Genomic DNA, 14,735 nt, shown 5'->3' on the forward strand with positions numbered 1-14,735 from the left:
GGAGGACAGATTGATTAGAGTTGTGTTCTTTGGATCAGAAACTGAGTGTGGATTTAATTGTGCAGAAATAGTGAAGTGGCTTGGAAGGATCCATTTCCATTAGTCGAGAGGAAAAGTCCAAAGAGCCATAGATTTAATTGGGAGAAGGATTGGAGAGAACGTTGTCAACATTTCGAGAGGATGAAACCCACTGCCCAAACAAGACAGGCAATGCAAAAATGGGTTGCCACAGTGGCATGGGTGGCACAGTGATTAGCACTTCTGCCTCACAGTGCCAGAGACCGGGTTCAATTCTTGCCTCAGGCAACTGTCTGTGTGGAGTTTGCACATTCTCCCAATGTCTGCATGGCTTTCCTCCGGGTGCTCCGGTTTCCTCCCACAATCCAAAAATGTGTAGGCTAGGTGAATTGGCCATGCTAAATTGCCCATAGTGTTAGGTATAGGGGAATGGGTCTGGGTGGGTTGCTCTTCAGAGGGTGAGTGTGGACTTGTTGGGCTGAAGGGCTTGTTTCCATACTGTAGAAAATCTAATCTAAAAAGAAATCCTCATAATATTATATATAGCATTTGGATAGGCACCTGAGCTGACCTAACGTACAGCTTCTGAGCAGGATTAGGCTCTATGAGTGTTTCTCACCTGGCACAGACAGTAGGGCTCATAAGGCCTCCTTCGTGCAGTAGTCCCACTTTTGCACAATCGCCCTTAACATTATAATTTCTTTTTGTCATGCAATAAGCCCACAGAAGCAATTGGTGAAGAGAATTAGTCATCATGTGGGTGCTTGGAGGCTGGTTTGATTGGGCTGCGGGTGAGTTGGGATGGTGGCTGGCAGATGTTGGGGACGCGGGTCAGATGGATAGCTACCTGATGGCTAGCACGGACCTAATGGGCTGAAGGGCTGACTCCTTCCTCCCCCTGCAACCACCGCTCTCGAATTCTCTCCGCGAGAGGAACCGCAGGGGCTAACCGCCGCCAGCTGACGTCACCACACACAAGCCCCGCCCACCCGTCGGACTCTCATTGGTTTGACCGTCACTTTAAAGACCCGCAGCGCCGCTTCCTATTTGCCCTTCCGACTGTCATTCATCTGCCGCTCGCGTCAGCGCGTTCCGTCTACTCGGCCCCCACAGTCTGACGGTGGAAAAAATGTATCCCTCCGCCCAAACCCTTCCACAATCTCTTCATACCCAATAGCAAAACAGGGGAATCCTCACTTCTCTCTCTCTCTCCAGCGTAACCGTCGCTCGATCGGACCCTTGCCGGCGCGGCGGCGGGGCTGAATCAAAACAAGAGCGGGGAAGGGGAGAAGGCGGAAGCCGTTGGGGGATTAGTTGACGGCGGCGGAGGGGGAGGCTGGTGCGTGGGAGAGGAGGGAGTGTGGGTGTGATGCGGCCGCCGAGCCCTGAATGGCGACGGAGGCCGCGGAGAGAGGCACCGAGGGACCGCCAGAGAGCAGCGCCTGAGCACCGCGGCCGCTGCTGACAACAACCCCGGCCAAAATAAAAACATGGACGGGAGGCGGACCGATCCCACCCGAGTCTCTCAGTTGGAGCAGGGTGGGTGCAAGCATCGGCGATCATTATTATTACTATTACTATTATTACTGTATGTGATTATCATTAGGAGCTGACCTGTCTAATCGTTATCCCTTTCTCACCTCCTCCCTCCCCCGGCCGGCCGGCTGCAGAGCTGTATTACCTGATCGCCCGCTTCCTCCTGTCTGGACCCTGTCAGAAGTCGGCACGGGTGAGTGGATCGTGTTGTGTGGAAAGTGGCTGCTCCTTTTTTAATGGATTTCTTTTTTGTGTTAAACCTCCCTCTTTACTTCACAGGTGCTGATCCAGGAGCTGGAGGAATATCAGGTAATTTAAGAAAAGGAAATTAACACCAGCTTCCCCCCCCCCCCCCCACCGTGTGTCCTCATCCCCGCCCTCTCCGGCTAATTTTAATCTTCGGAGCCGAGTCTACCACCACAATTCTCCTCTCTCTGTGTGTGTGTGTGTGACTGTCTTTCCTTTTATTTATATTATCTCTCTCTCTCTCTCAGCTGATGCCGAAGCGCCTGGATTGGGAAGGCAAGGAGCATCGTCGGAGTTTTGAGAGCCTGGTGAGACTTTAGGACCCCGTGTATATACACATACACACACAAACTTTTTTTTTCCCCCCCCAAAAAAAAATTCTCTTCTCTATTTTTCTTGGTCAAGTTGAATCTCCCGCAAAAAAAATACCAAGCATCAACCCTGGAAATAGGAACTTTAACCGTTTTGAATGGTCACCCCCTTGAGAGGGGTGGGGTAAATGTACCTTCCCTTGGTAAATCGATGAGAAAGACGCCGGATTAAAATAAGTGGTGATTTTTTTTTTAAATCGAGAAGGAGCCAAGCTCTTTTATTGTGTTTTTTTTAAGGGGGGCTTAGGGAAGGTGGGGTGTAGGGAAATGGACGTCCGCAGGCAGCTCGTCCAATCGAGGAGCGGCTCTCATCTGTTGCCGGGGCTGCCTGCAGTGTGACGCCGTCTCCCATTGGCCGGCTGCCGGGCCGGCTCTTGATACAGGAAGCTGCTGTCGAGCACGTCTGCCAATTCATTAGCATTGCTTTATACTGACTGCACATAATAGACAGCTGGAATATCTTACAGCAATGACTGGCCCATTGTTTGCCATCTTTATATTTCTTTTTTCCCCCCCCATCTCCTTAACCTTCTCTTCTCTCTTCCCCCCCCCCACTTATTATTTGCTTCTTTGAAATTTGTGCTGCAACACTTAAAATTATGTTCCTCTTTTAAAACCTTTTTGTGCTTTTTGTTGTACCACTCATTGTTTCAGAAATAGATAATTGGTAGTACAGTATAGCTTGGAAACTAGATCAAACATACTTGGAGGGGTATAGAAGTTCTATTGCTTTTTGTTCTTATCCTGTTTCAGGTTTCATAATAGCATTATTTTAATTGCAATATTGGCTGACATGCTTATTTAGCCCTTTTTGGTTCTGTTGGATGATTTTTTCAGTAATTAATAATTTTGTTCAATAGCGATTTGTTTTCATCGCTTATTTAGTTATAAAACCACTATTTCATTTTTGTTGTATGGTGACATAGAGAAATTCATTGTTTGAATTCAATTGGTTTTGAGAGTTTTTTTTCAATTATTACATCTTTATTTCATTGTATAATCAATTTCCTGTGCAACTGTTCCATGTTTTCAAACCAGACATGTTTAAGCAATTCAAACCCTTCAGTTAACATTTAAATAGTAAATATATTAGATTTCTTTGCAAGCATGTTTACACCTAAGGCTACTGAATGTGTGGTGGTTGTTAAGGCAAGAAATGAGTGACTGAAGAGAAGTTGTTTATCTGGATTAGAGAAAGTTGACTGTTGTGGTTTGATCAAACAAAAGTTTAGTTTGGTCCTAACTGAAACAATTCTGGCTTAGAGTGGTGCTGGAAGAGCACAGCAGTATAAGCAGCATCCAAGGAGCAGGAAAATCGGCGTTTCGGGCAAAAGCCATTTTACCTAGTTGATTTTAACCCTAACTGAAGCAAGCCTGTTCATGCATTTCTGACATGTTAAAGCCCTCTTTTGATCTTCTGTGTGCTAGCTGGCATTGTTCTACTGGTAGTCTAGATTAGAGTGATGCTGGAAAAGCACAGCCAGTCAGGCAGTATCTGAGGAGCAGGAAAATCAGCATTTCAGGCAAAGGCCCTTCATCAGGAATGAAGGCAGGGAGCTTCCGGGGTAGAGAGATCCCTGTCTTCATTCCTGATGAAGGGCTTTTGCCCGGAACGTCGATTTTTCCTGCTCCTGGGATGCTGCCTGACTGACTGTGCTTTTCCAGCACTACTGTAATCCAGACTCTGATTTCCAGCATCTGAGGTCCTCACTTTCCAATGTCAGTTTGGAGAGGTGAATGCTAAAGACAACTTGGATACAGTGGAAGCTCTTAATTATGAAAATAAAACATGAGATAGTAGGGGGCATAGTTTTTTTTTAATGACTTGATTACATGCCACTGTGACTGAGTCAATGTTTGAGATTTCTGACATACTGTGACCATGTAAGCCATCGAAGATTGATTGGAATAGGAATTGAATTCTTTTTGCCACAAACTTAAAAATTTGGTTAGTGAATCATGAATGAGGTAATAATGTAGCCAAACATCTCTTGTAATTTTTTTCTGAATTAGTAAAATCAAAATAGAAGAAAAATAATGTATTGAGGAAAATTATGAAAATATGCAATGTGCAAGTTGGAATTTGTTAAATATTGTATGTAACTATGTTTTTGGTTTTTAAGCTTGCAGAACATTTTACACTTTGATGTTTGCATTCACAGTTGCTCCTAATGAGCTTGCTAATGTTCAACAATGAGAAACCATTGAATTGAAATGTGGTTGCATGAATTTTATTTTTACATATAAACATCTGCTGAAGATAGATGCAGACTATGAGCTTTGTTTCTGTTCCATTTTTCATATGTTAATATGGTTTATGCTTTTGGTACAGCTTGTTAACTATGCAATAGTTTTTGAGGCATGCTTTTCACTCCTTCTAAGAATGAGCTGAGTAGTTGAAAGTAAGCATACTGGAAGGTTTAAGGGCAATTGATATAGGTGAGATAAATTTGAGAAGTAATTAAAATTTTGTATGCCCCCTCTTCTCTTGGTATGTACTTTCCAAAATGCAAATTTTGCAGGTTGATTATAGTATATTCTTAAGTTAACTTGCTTTGGTTGACCAAGGAAAAAGTGACATATGAATCCAAATAGGTCAAGTCTGCAGTCTGTTTTGTATTCAGATATTTTGTGTGTAGTTTTGAACCTTTTGAACAATATCTGATCAGAAATTGTGGCAGAATAGCTTACCTGCTTATGATTGAATTTGATAGTTACATCTGGTTTGTTAATTCCTCTGGTTGCGATTTCATGATTCTGAATTTGGTACTCACATATTAATGCTGTAGTATAGTTGTAAAGATAATCACTGACTTTTTTTGTGGTAACGGTTCTCAATTTTAAAATGTGGGGCTGAGAAGTTTATGAACCCAGCGCTGATCTTAATCTGAAGGTTGCATTTTTTCTGTAACACATGGGCCTTGATATGAAACTGAGATCTCTTCCTAAATGTTTACATTAATATAAAGAAACTGTACTCAATAGCATGTTCTAATTGGCGATCAGTACCTTTTTGTTCAATGCATGAATTTGTCTAAAAAGTAAAATTTTGCTCAAAACAATATACGCAAGAACGCTCAACTTTAGCCCCTTTTGGAGACTGGCAGAAAATCTTAAGGTGGAATAGTTGTTCTTTTTAATGTGTGGGTTGTCAGAACTTTTTGCTGTGTTTTAGCATCAGTTTTGTTCAGATGTTGGCATTCTTTTCTTTAAAAAAAACGTAATATGTTAAAAGATTCTTGTATTTGTGTGAAGCAATTTGGGATGCTTATCAATGTGAGAGCAGCATTATAACTCAAGGTAGATTTGAAATTCTGACTCTGAAAGGGAATTTCATATGACAGTGAAGACAGAATTATGCAAGGTTGCTTTTCCGCTTGCAACTGATGGTAGTACTGGACAAGTTATATCCCGGAGTAGGACCATGAGTTTTATTTTGCCATTTGTTTACTGTGGTGGTCAGTCACTGAAAACATTCTCCAGAGACTGTTTACCTTGTAACAAAAGGACATCAATATTTATTATGCCAAAAAAAAAAGCCACAAACATTATTACATGATAGGAGTCTGATGAATGGTCACTCCTGTCTCAGGTAAAACTCCTTGTTCAGATGGCATGGCTGTAATCTGATTCGGTTTGGTAAGTTTCTGTGCTTTCATTCCACGCTCTTTTCTTCAGTTGATTTCAATTTACGGAGGCCCTTAAACACGATACTAATTCACTATTTAACATGTTCCTTAAGTATATGTGTTTAACAGCATGCTGCTCCTGGATCTTTCTTCTAATCAACATTGAGCATCTCCCCTTCCACCTGAGTGCTTTGGTGACTGTTAAACTAACAACATCTTTTCTGTTAATTTTTTTGTCAGACTAAACAGGTTCCTGAATTGATCTACTTCTGGAACCTCTTTTCCGCTCCTCTTGAACCTTTTAATACAATTTCCAGTAGGTAATCTCAGAGCATGTACATTTTGTGCAAGGTGCATTATAACTCCGTTGTAGGATGAAAGTACCATATTTCACCTGCATGATTGTATGTTTCTACCTACCCATTAAAAATAACTAATCTATTGGAACAATTTTCTTTGAGCCAATTATGTAAAACAGTTTCGTGTGTAATTTATATCCAGGTGAACTGCAGTAACATTTGTCAAGAGGAATTGTAGTGGATAGCATATATAGAACTTCCTTTGGATTTCAATGGGCTCCTCTGTCTTATGTTTTTAAATAGCTGATTGTGGATTTACTTGCAGAATAAGCTCTCATCTGATATTGGAATCAATTTTCTGTTGTGGTTTTGAGTCCACTGCATCCTATACTAAGTAAGCACAAATACATTTTGCTTAGAAAACATCTGTCCAGTGGCTTGGAACAATATGAAAGGTTACTGCTGAGCTATGAATAAAGACTATTTTCTTCAAATTGATTCAATGTAACAGTTGTAAGTTCTGAAATCTAGGAATAAGGGGCAGTTCAATGTGCTGTTAAGTTCAGATCTTTATTTGCAACATCTTACGTTTTTTTGTCAGTCGAAAACGATATCTCTTGATATCCCATGGTTAGTTGCAAGTTGATCCATATATTGCATGAAGCTACATTTCTCTACCTTGGTCCGTCAGTTTTAGTCCATTCTAAATGGATGCTACGCTGAAGGCCTTAATCCTTAGCTGTTTATTGACCTACGCAGTCATTCCAAAGGAAGTTGCCCTGAAGGTTATTGTTCATATTATAATAATAACTTTTGATCAAGTAAGGAAACCTTCCTTAATGACATTAGCCTCTCAAAAGTTGCAGTCTAAAATTGGCTGCTGAGTCAAGTGAATGTTGTAAATCAGTGTTAAGGGTGAACCTGGGAGGATTGATGTATAAATCAAATGCTTTCTTTTCCACGTTTTTCCTTCTTTTTCATTTTTTTTTCATTTTAGTCATGCTAATACCTATACTAAGATATCATTTTGACTTATGTGGATCTATTCCATGGGGCAGGGCACAAATTTAATGTATCATTGTTGTTAAACTAATTGTTCATAGATTCATATTTCAGGTAGACAGTTGGGTTTATTGAGTCAATAGGATGAGAGAAATGAGGGGCAAAATGTAGCCAATAGGAAAAGAAAAAATATTGGAGAAATTCAGCATCTGGTGGAAAGAGAAACAGGGTCATTTTTCAAGTCTGAAATGAGTCTTCAGAACTATTCTGTAGAGTCATCATCTTGAAATGTTAACTTTTTTTATTCGCAGATGCTGTCAGTCCTGAGTTTCTCCAGCATTTTCTGTATTTATTTTAGATTTCTGGCATCTGCAGCTTTTTTTTTGAGATATTGTTAATCATATTGATGAAAAAATAAAACAATTTATTTGAACTCTTGAAATGTATTTACTGATTGTTCCATTCTAAAATTTGCTCAGTCCCTGCTTTGTATACCCTAAATAAAATATTTTTGAGAATTAGCTCAAGATGTGAAAAGCTTTCAAGTATTTGGAATGTAGTGTAGACTAAGTTATTTTGAATTTAGTTTTCTGTTTCTATAATTTGCTATGTGTTAAATCATTATTTGTCTAAATCTCTTTTAATGTAATTCAATTTATTTTAGGTTTTAGCCAATAAACACGTGTCTTCAGATCACTTGCTGCAAATGTGTCAGAGAATTGGCCCACTTTTGGATAAAGAGATCCCGCCCAGTGTCCCTGGAGTGCAGACATTACTGGGAGTGGGACGGCAGTCATTATTGCGAACTACAAAAGGTATTTCAAATGGAAATTTTGTTCATGTACAGTTTTAGTGTTCTGATATTGAGTCTTAGCTCGAAGCCAACTAATTGTGTCCAAGTTATTTTATGCAAAACTAGATACTACTTAGCTAATCTTTTACACTTTTATGGTCTTAAGGACTCAGTAAATTAATTGAGAAGATTTGTAAAATGAAAAATTAGAATTGGTGTAAGAATCCTCATTGACATATCAGTCACTTATTTTGTGATTGTTAGTAGACTGTGTCATCTGACAAATTTATTAAAAATTGCCTATGTTTTCCCTTATGTTATTAAAGTAGCTTCTACCTTAATATAGCAGGTCAGGCAGCATCCAAGGAACAGGAGAGTCGACGTTTTGGGCTAGATTGATTCATGAAAAGGGCTACAGCCCGAAACATCGACTCTCCTGCTCCTCAGATGCTGCCTGACCTGCTGTGCTTTTCCAGCAACGCTCTTGACTTTGATCTTCAACATCTGCAAACTGTGTACTTTCTTAATATAATTCACTCCTGTGCATTAATGTGGTACACTGTCATTTACATAAATGATTTGGATGCAATCATAAGAGGTACAAGTTAGTAAGTTTGAAGATGACACCAAAATTGGAGGTGTAGTGGACAGCGAAGAAGGTTACCTCCGATTAGAACAGGATCTTGACCAGATGAGCCAATGGGCTGAGAAGTGGCAGATGGAGTTTAATTCCGATAAATGCGAGGTGCTGCATTTTGGGAAAGCAAATCTTAGCAGGAATCATACACTTAATGGCAAGTCCGAGGGAGCGTTGCTGAACAGAGAGATCTTGGAGTGCAGGTTCATAGTTCCTTGAAAGTGGAGTCGCAGGTAGATATTATAGTGAAGAAGGCGTTTGCTATGCTTTCCTTTATTGGTCAGAGTATTGAGTATAGGAGTTGGGAAGTCCTATTGCGGCTGTACAGGACTTTGGTTAGGTCACTATTGGAATATTGCGTGCAATTCTGTTCTCCTTCCAATCAGAAAGGTGTTGTGAAACTTGAAAGAGTTCTGAAAAGACATAGAAGGATGTTGCCAGGATTGGAGGATTTGAGCTACAGGGAGAGGCTGAACATGCTGGGGCTGTTTTCCCTGGAGCGTCGGAGGCTGAGGGGTGGCCTTAGAGGTTTACAAAATCATGAGGGGCATGGATACGGTAAATAGACAAAGTCTTTTCCTTGGCGTTGGGGAGTACAGAACTAGAGGGCATAGGTTTAGGGTGACAGGGAGAAGATATAAACGAGACATAAGGGGCAAGGTTTTCACACAGAGGATGGTATGTGTATGGAATGAGCTGCCAGAGGAAGTGGTGGAGGCTGTAACAATTGCAACACTTAAAATGCATTTGGATGGGTATATGAATAGGAAGGGTTTGGAGAAGTATGGGCCAGGTGCTGGCAGGTGGCACTAGATTGGGTTGGGATATCTGGTCGGCATGGACAGTTTGGACTGAAGGGTCTGTTTCTATGTTGTACATCTCTATGACTCTAGGTGAAATTATTTGAGTCTTGCAATATTAAATACAACCTCTGCTTACAATTCTGGAAGTTGTTAACATTGGATTAAAAGCTGAGTGATATTAAATTTGTCTACAATCTTTTATTTCAAAGATAAACCTGATTATAAAGCTTGTATCTTGTCCAAAGCTCCATTTAAGGAGAATGGTTAAGAACTATTGTCCAATTGTTTTTCATGTGTTTAGTCCACAGGTTTTACTTCAATTCACCTGTTTCAATTGTAATATTTTCTTGCAGATTGTAAACGTGTAGCATGGAAAGGCTCTGCTTTTGCTGCCCTTCATCGTGGCAGGCCACCGGAACCACCTGTAAATTATGGGAAGTCTCCAAATATTGGTAGGCCAAAAAAAGCAACAAATAAAGCTGTTTTAAAGCACTTCCAGGTTGATATGCTCATAATCTTTCAGTTTTTCCAGAAGTGATAGTTATGTGGTGATGAATTATGGAAAAGCGAATGTAAAGCTATTGTTGGAGCAAGAGTGACAGTATTACTTGGGTTTTGTGCACATTATGCAATACTTAATGTTCTTTGGCTAAATGTATGTTTATCAACTAATGGATCTAAGATTCCAAATGTAATTGCTTTGCTTTCTAAGTTAGTTGGAGGTAATTATTTTTTAAGTTTCTCTGGTCACACCGTTTTTAAAACTGCTGATCAGTGTCTTCATGCTGCCAACAAAATTGTGAATAAAACTGCATTATAAATTGCATAATGGACATATGATAAGGAAAAAATGCAAACTAGATTTTGGTTAAATTTTAAAATAACATGCATTATGTATATTTTCTGTTCTCCTTTGTTTATTCACAAAGTAATTCTCAATAAAGTACTAAGTAGAGAATGAAACTTTTTTTAAAAAATGAAGCTATCTTAGTATTTTGCTCCTTATTTAAATTGCTCATAGATTATCGTTCAGATAATTTTGCCAAAGTTTTTTCCAGTTTTCTGACTTTAAAGAAACTCCAAAATCTCTAAAGAGCTCATTTAATTAACAAAACACGAGAGAATGGCAATTTAGTTTCATGGAAAAAGCATTAGCTAATGGAGATTCATAGCACATTGAAGAGTGAATGTCAGTCTTCCCTCCTCCCCCAGCCCATTTAATTTGAGAAAATGATTGCATGCGACTCCATAGATATTCATCAACTCACTATTTGGCATTTCAGTCAGCGTCATCAATGCCAAGCAGTTAACAGGATGTGGACGTCGCAGCCATGTTTTCCCAGTTGTTGTGTACCAGCATGTGAAAATGTACAAAAGGACACTTGGGCATCTTTCCTCTGTGTACTGTGTAGCATTTGACCGTACAGGGAGGAGAATTTTCACGGTGAGAAGACCATCGAATATTCTTTGTGAGCAATAAATGATCGCTATATATATGCATTTTCATAATAATTGTGCTATTCAGTGGAATGGTGTATTTCTGTATTGAATTGTTCAAGTTCAAAAATATTTGCAACTAAAGTTGTATAAATCTTTTGTTATTTGAGTCGTAGATGCAATATATTGAATAAATTGTAGTTTTCTGAAGCGCAATCTACTATAATGTTGCTCATGATAGATTTGACAATGCAATGTTTTCTAAAAGTAGGTGGTATTGTATGTAATTCACCATATATTATTCTCAAATCCGTATATTATATATAGGGAGAGGCCCCAAGTTATGAATCATTCCTGGATCAGTTAGTGGTTAACTGTTGTAGTTCTGCTGAGATTTCTTTTGAGAAGCTGTAATATCCTCATGAAGCCATGCAGAAGTATTTTCTGTTGAACTTTTTCTCCTATGGTTGGAAGTAACATTTTCTTACAATGTAAAAGGTAAATATTGTCCAAGGTATTGTGGATGCATGATTACTTTTAAAGTAGTCTGGCTCAATTCTGTCATTAAACCAAGAATGTAATGGAATTTTATACCACATGAAATGCTTGAGATTTTTTGCATTGCTGGCTTCCCTCTAAGTGCATCTAAGGTGAGGGAGAAAGGAATGTACTGGGATGAGATGAAGTAAAGCCATGGAACACAAAGGCTTGGTGGAACACAAAGATTGACATGTCAACCTTTTGTGCAGTATTACATCCTTTTGTATTGATAAATTTCTTTTTAATATATAATACATTTATGATTGGACAAAATGAAAGTAGCAATTTTCCATTAATTTCTTTTGGCTACTCTCTGAAGAACAAAGGTGGAATTTGAGGTGTTTCCAATCTACCCACAATCCTCCTTTTGAGCCAATTAATTAGTCTCCAATTGACTTGACTCGCTGTTCACAGGGCAAATTAATATTAGATTCCATTTCAATTTATATTGAGGTATATATTCCTAATATTTAATGATCAATAACATTATATTCCCGTTCTGTGTTTAAAAGCTTGACAATCCATACATTCATTTAGCATTGACCATAGATTACAAACCTTTTGAAGTTTGTGTTCAAACAAGTTCACTTCAGATTTAAATTGTGTCTGACATATGCCATTATTTATATTTCCTATGCTGTTTCTAGGGTTCAGATGATTGCTTGGTGAAAATTTGGGCCACAGATGATGGACGACTCTTGTCAACTCTGCGTGGGCACTCGGCTGAGATCTCTGATATGGCTGTTAACTATGAGAATACACTGATTGCTGCAGGCAGCTGTGATAAAGTGATTCGTGTTTGGTGCTTGCGTACATGTGCTCCAGTTGCTGTGTTACAAGGGCATACAGGATCCATAACCTCTTTATTGGTAATGAAATTGTATTCTTGTTTCATTTCTATTTCTAAATGGCCTATTTGTGGGGATAACAAAGTGTAATGCAATGAAAAGTAAAATGAGTCAAAATAGGCATGTAGTGCTTTTATTTTTATGATTTTTTTTAATAATATGCGTCAGGATTATAGGTTGATGCAACACTGAAAGAGACCATTCAACCTCTGGCACTTATGCTGCCTCTTTGAAAGAGCTACTGGAGGCTGAGGGGTGACCTTCATAAAGGCTTTAAATAGACAAGGTCTTTTTCCTGGGTGGGGGAGTCCAGAACTAGAGGGTATAGATTTAGGGTGAGGGGGGGAAAAACTTAAAAGGAACCTAAGGGGTAACCTTTGCATGCAGAGAGTAGTGGGTGTATGGAATGAGCTGCCAGAGGAAGTTGTGGAGGCTGGTATAATTACAACATTTAAAAGACATCTAGATGGGTATATGAATAGGAAGGGTTGAGAGAGTATGGGTCAAGTGCTGGCAAGTGGCACTAGCTAAATTTAGGATGTCTGGTTGGCATGGATGAGTTGGCCCAAAGGATTTGTTTCTATGCTGTACATCTGACTGTAAGTAACTAGTTGCATTCTCTAGTCTTTTTATAAAGAAATACATTTCCCTTTATTCTATCAACATAGAGAACTCCTTACAGAATGAGTGGGAAAGTAATAATGGGGAATCAAGAAATACCAGAGGAGTTGAATACATACTTTGCATCAGTATTCAAGATAGAATATGTTAAATAGTCATTTTGGAATGATAATTTGGAGGGGGGGGAGCAAAAGAGAGAAAATAAGTACAATGACCATCAGCAGAGGAAGAGGTGCTAGCGAAACTAATGGGGCTGAAGACCAACAGGTTTCCTGGACCTGATGGGTTACATCTGGGAATCTTAAAGAACGTAACTATACAGATAGTGGATGCACTTGTAGTAATCTTCCAAGAATCCTAAGATTATGGAAAAGTCTGAGGATTGGAAAACTGCCAATATAATAAAACAGCTAACCTTAGATGATAAGCTTAAAATCTGTAATGGGGGAAAATGTTACAGTTTATTTTAAAGATGTAATATCACTTAAAGATATTTTATACAGTCAAGCAGTGTCAGCATGGCTTCATGAAGGGGAAATAATGTCTGACAAATTCATTAAAATTCTTTGCAGAGGATAGACAAGGAGAAAACAGTAGATGTAATATGTTTTGCATTTTCAGAAGGTGTTTTTGATCACTTGCTACACATTGGGCTACTTGATAAGATAAGAGCCCATGGTGTTGGAGGATAATGTTAGCGTTGGTAAAGGATTGTCTAACTAATATAAATCAATTGTGATAAGGGGACAGTTTTAGGATGGCAACCAATGATAAGCGGTTGCGCTGGAGTCATAATTATATTTAATACATATTAATGAATTAGGTGAAGAAAGTGTGCGTTAGCCTAGCTTACAGATAATGCAAAACTAGGGATTGCAAGTGGTAAGGATGATGAGTCTGCAGAGGGATATATACAAGTTAAGAGAGTGGGCAAAACTTGGCAGATCAAATACAATTGGGAAAAGTGAGATTTTGCACTTCGGTAGGACAAGTAAGAACTGAATGTTATTTAAATGGAGCAAGACAGCAGAAAGCTACAGCACAGAGGGATTTGGCTGTACTCTTCCATAAATTGCAGTAAGCTGACATCGGTGTTCAGATCATAGTATAGAAGTCAAATGGAATGTTACCCTTTAATTCAAAAGGAATGGAGCAGAAAGTAGGTGGCTTTGGCAAAACTACGCAAGGCACTGGTCACACCACAACTAGGGTACTATGCACTTTTTTTTGGCCGCTTATCTAAAGAAGGATATACTGCCATTGGAGGCAGTCCAGAGATGGTTCACTAGGCTGGTGTCAGGCATGGATGTACTGTCTGAGGAGGAAAGGTTGAGTAAGTCAGGCTGTACTAATTGGAGTTTACAAGAATGAGTTGTGACCTTATTGAAACATACATGCTTCTTGGGAGAATTAACAGTATAGATACAGAAATACTGTTGTCCCCCTTGTAGGGGACAATCTAGGATAGAGGGCATAATCTCAGAATAAGGGATTACACCTTTTAAAATAGATGAGGTGGAATTTCTTTTGAGGGTAGTGAATCTGTGGAATATTTTACTGCCAAAGGGTGCCAAATCTGGGTCATTAAATGCTTTCAAGACTGAGAAAGCAATTTTTAATTGGTAAGGGTTGTAGGGGAAAAACAGGAAAGTTTTTATTGAATCACTTGTGGGATGTGGGCATCACAGGTTAACTAGACCGTTTCAGCAGGTAGTTTAGTGTCACTCACGTTGCTGTGGGCCTAGAGTAACATGGAGGCCTGACCAGGTGTAAATGACCGATTTCCTTCCCTGCAGAACACTAGTGAGCGAAAATGGGTTTTTCTGACAACTGGCAATGGTTTCACAGTCATTAGATTTTTAATTCAAGATTTTTAAAAAATATTGAATTCAAATTTCATCATTTGCTATGATAGGGGAGTGGTGTAGATTTGAATCAGAATCCCCAGAGCATTT

The 14,735-nt window shown here is 39.2% G+C and overlaps 1 protein-coding gene across 2 annotated transcripts in view; it reads left to right on the forward strand.

Moving 5' to 3' along the window:
• The first annotated feature begins 1,391 nt into the window (after nucleotides 1-1,391).
• Nucleotides 1,392-14,735, forward strand: part of brwd3 (bromodomain and WD repeat domain containing 3) — a 111,114-nt gene continuing 97,770 nt past the window's right edge. For both annotated transcript variants that reach the window (XM_060832604.1, XM_060832605.1), the window contains exons 1-8: nucleotides 1,392-1,557; nucleotides 1,689-1,747; nucleotides 1,834-1,863; nucleotides 2,049-2,108; nucleotides 7,766-7,916; nucleotides 9,688-9,786; nucleotides 10,618-10,778; nucleotides 11,959-12,180. In XM_060832604.1, the coding sequence (XP_060688587.1) occupies nucleotides 1,509-1,557; nucleotides 1,689-1,747; nucleotides 1,834-1,863; nucleotides 2,049-2,108; nucleotides 7,766-7,916; nucleotides 9,688-9,786; nucleotides 10,618-10,778; nucleotides 11,959-12,180 (831 nt within the window). In that variant the 5' untranslated portion in view covers nucleotides 1,392-1,508. The remainder of the gene's footprint in view (nucleotides 1,558-1,688; nucleotides 1,748-1,833; nucleotides 1,864-2,048; nucleotides 2,109-7,765; nucleotides 7,917-9,687; nucleotides 9,787-10,617; nucleotides 10,779-11,958; nucleotides 12,181-14,735) is intronic.

The sequence above is a fragment of the Hemiscyllium ocellatum genome, chromosome 11 (genome assembly GCF_020745735.1).
Source record: "Hemiscyllium ocellatum isolate sHemOce1 chromosome 11, sHemOce1.pat.X.cur, whole genome shotgun sequence".
In the NCBI taxonomy this organism is placed as follows: Eukaryota; Metazoa; Chordata; class Chondrichthyes; order Orectolobiformes; family Hemiscylliidae; genus Hemiscyllium; species Hemiscyllium ocellatum.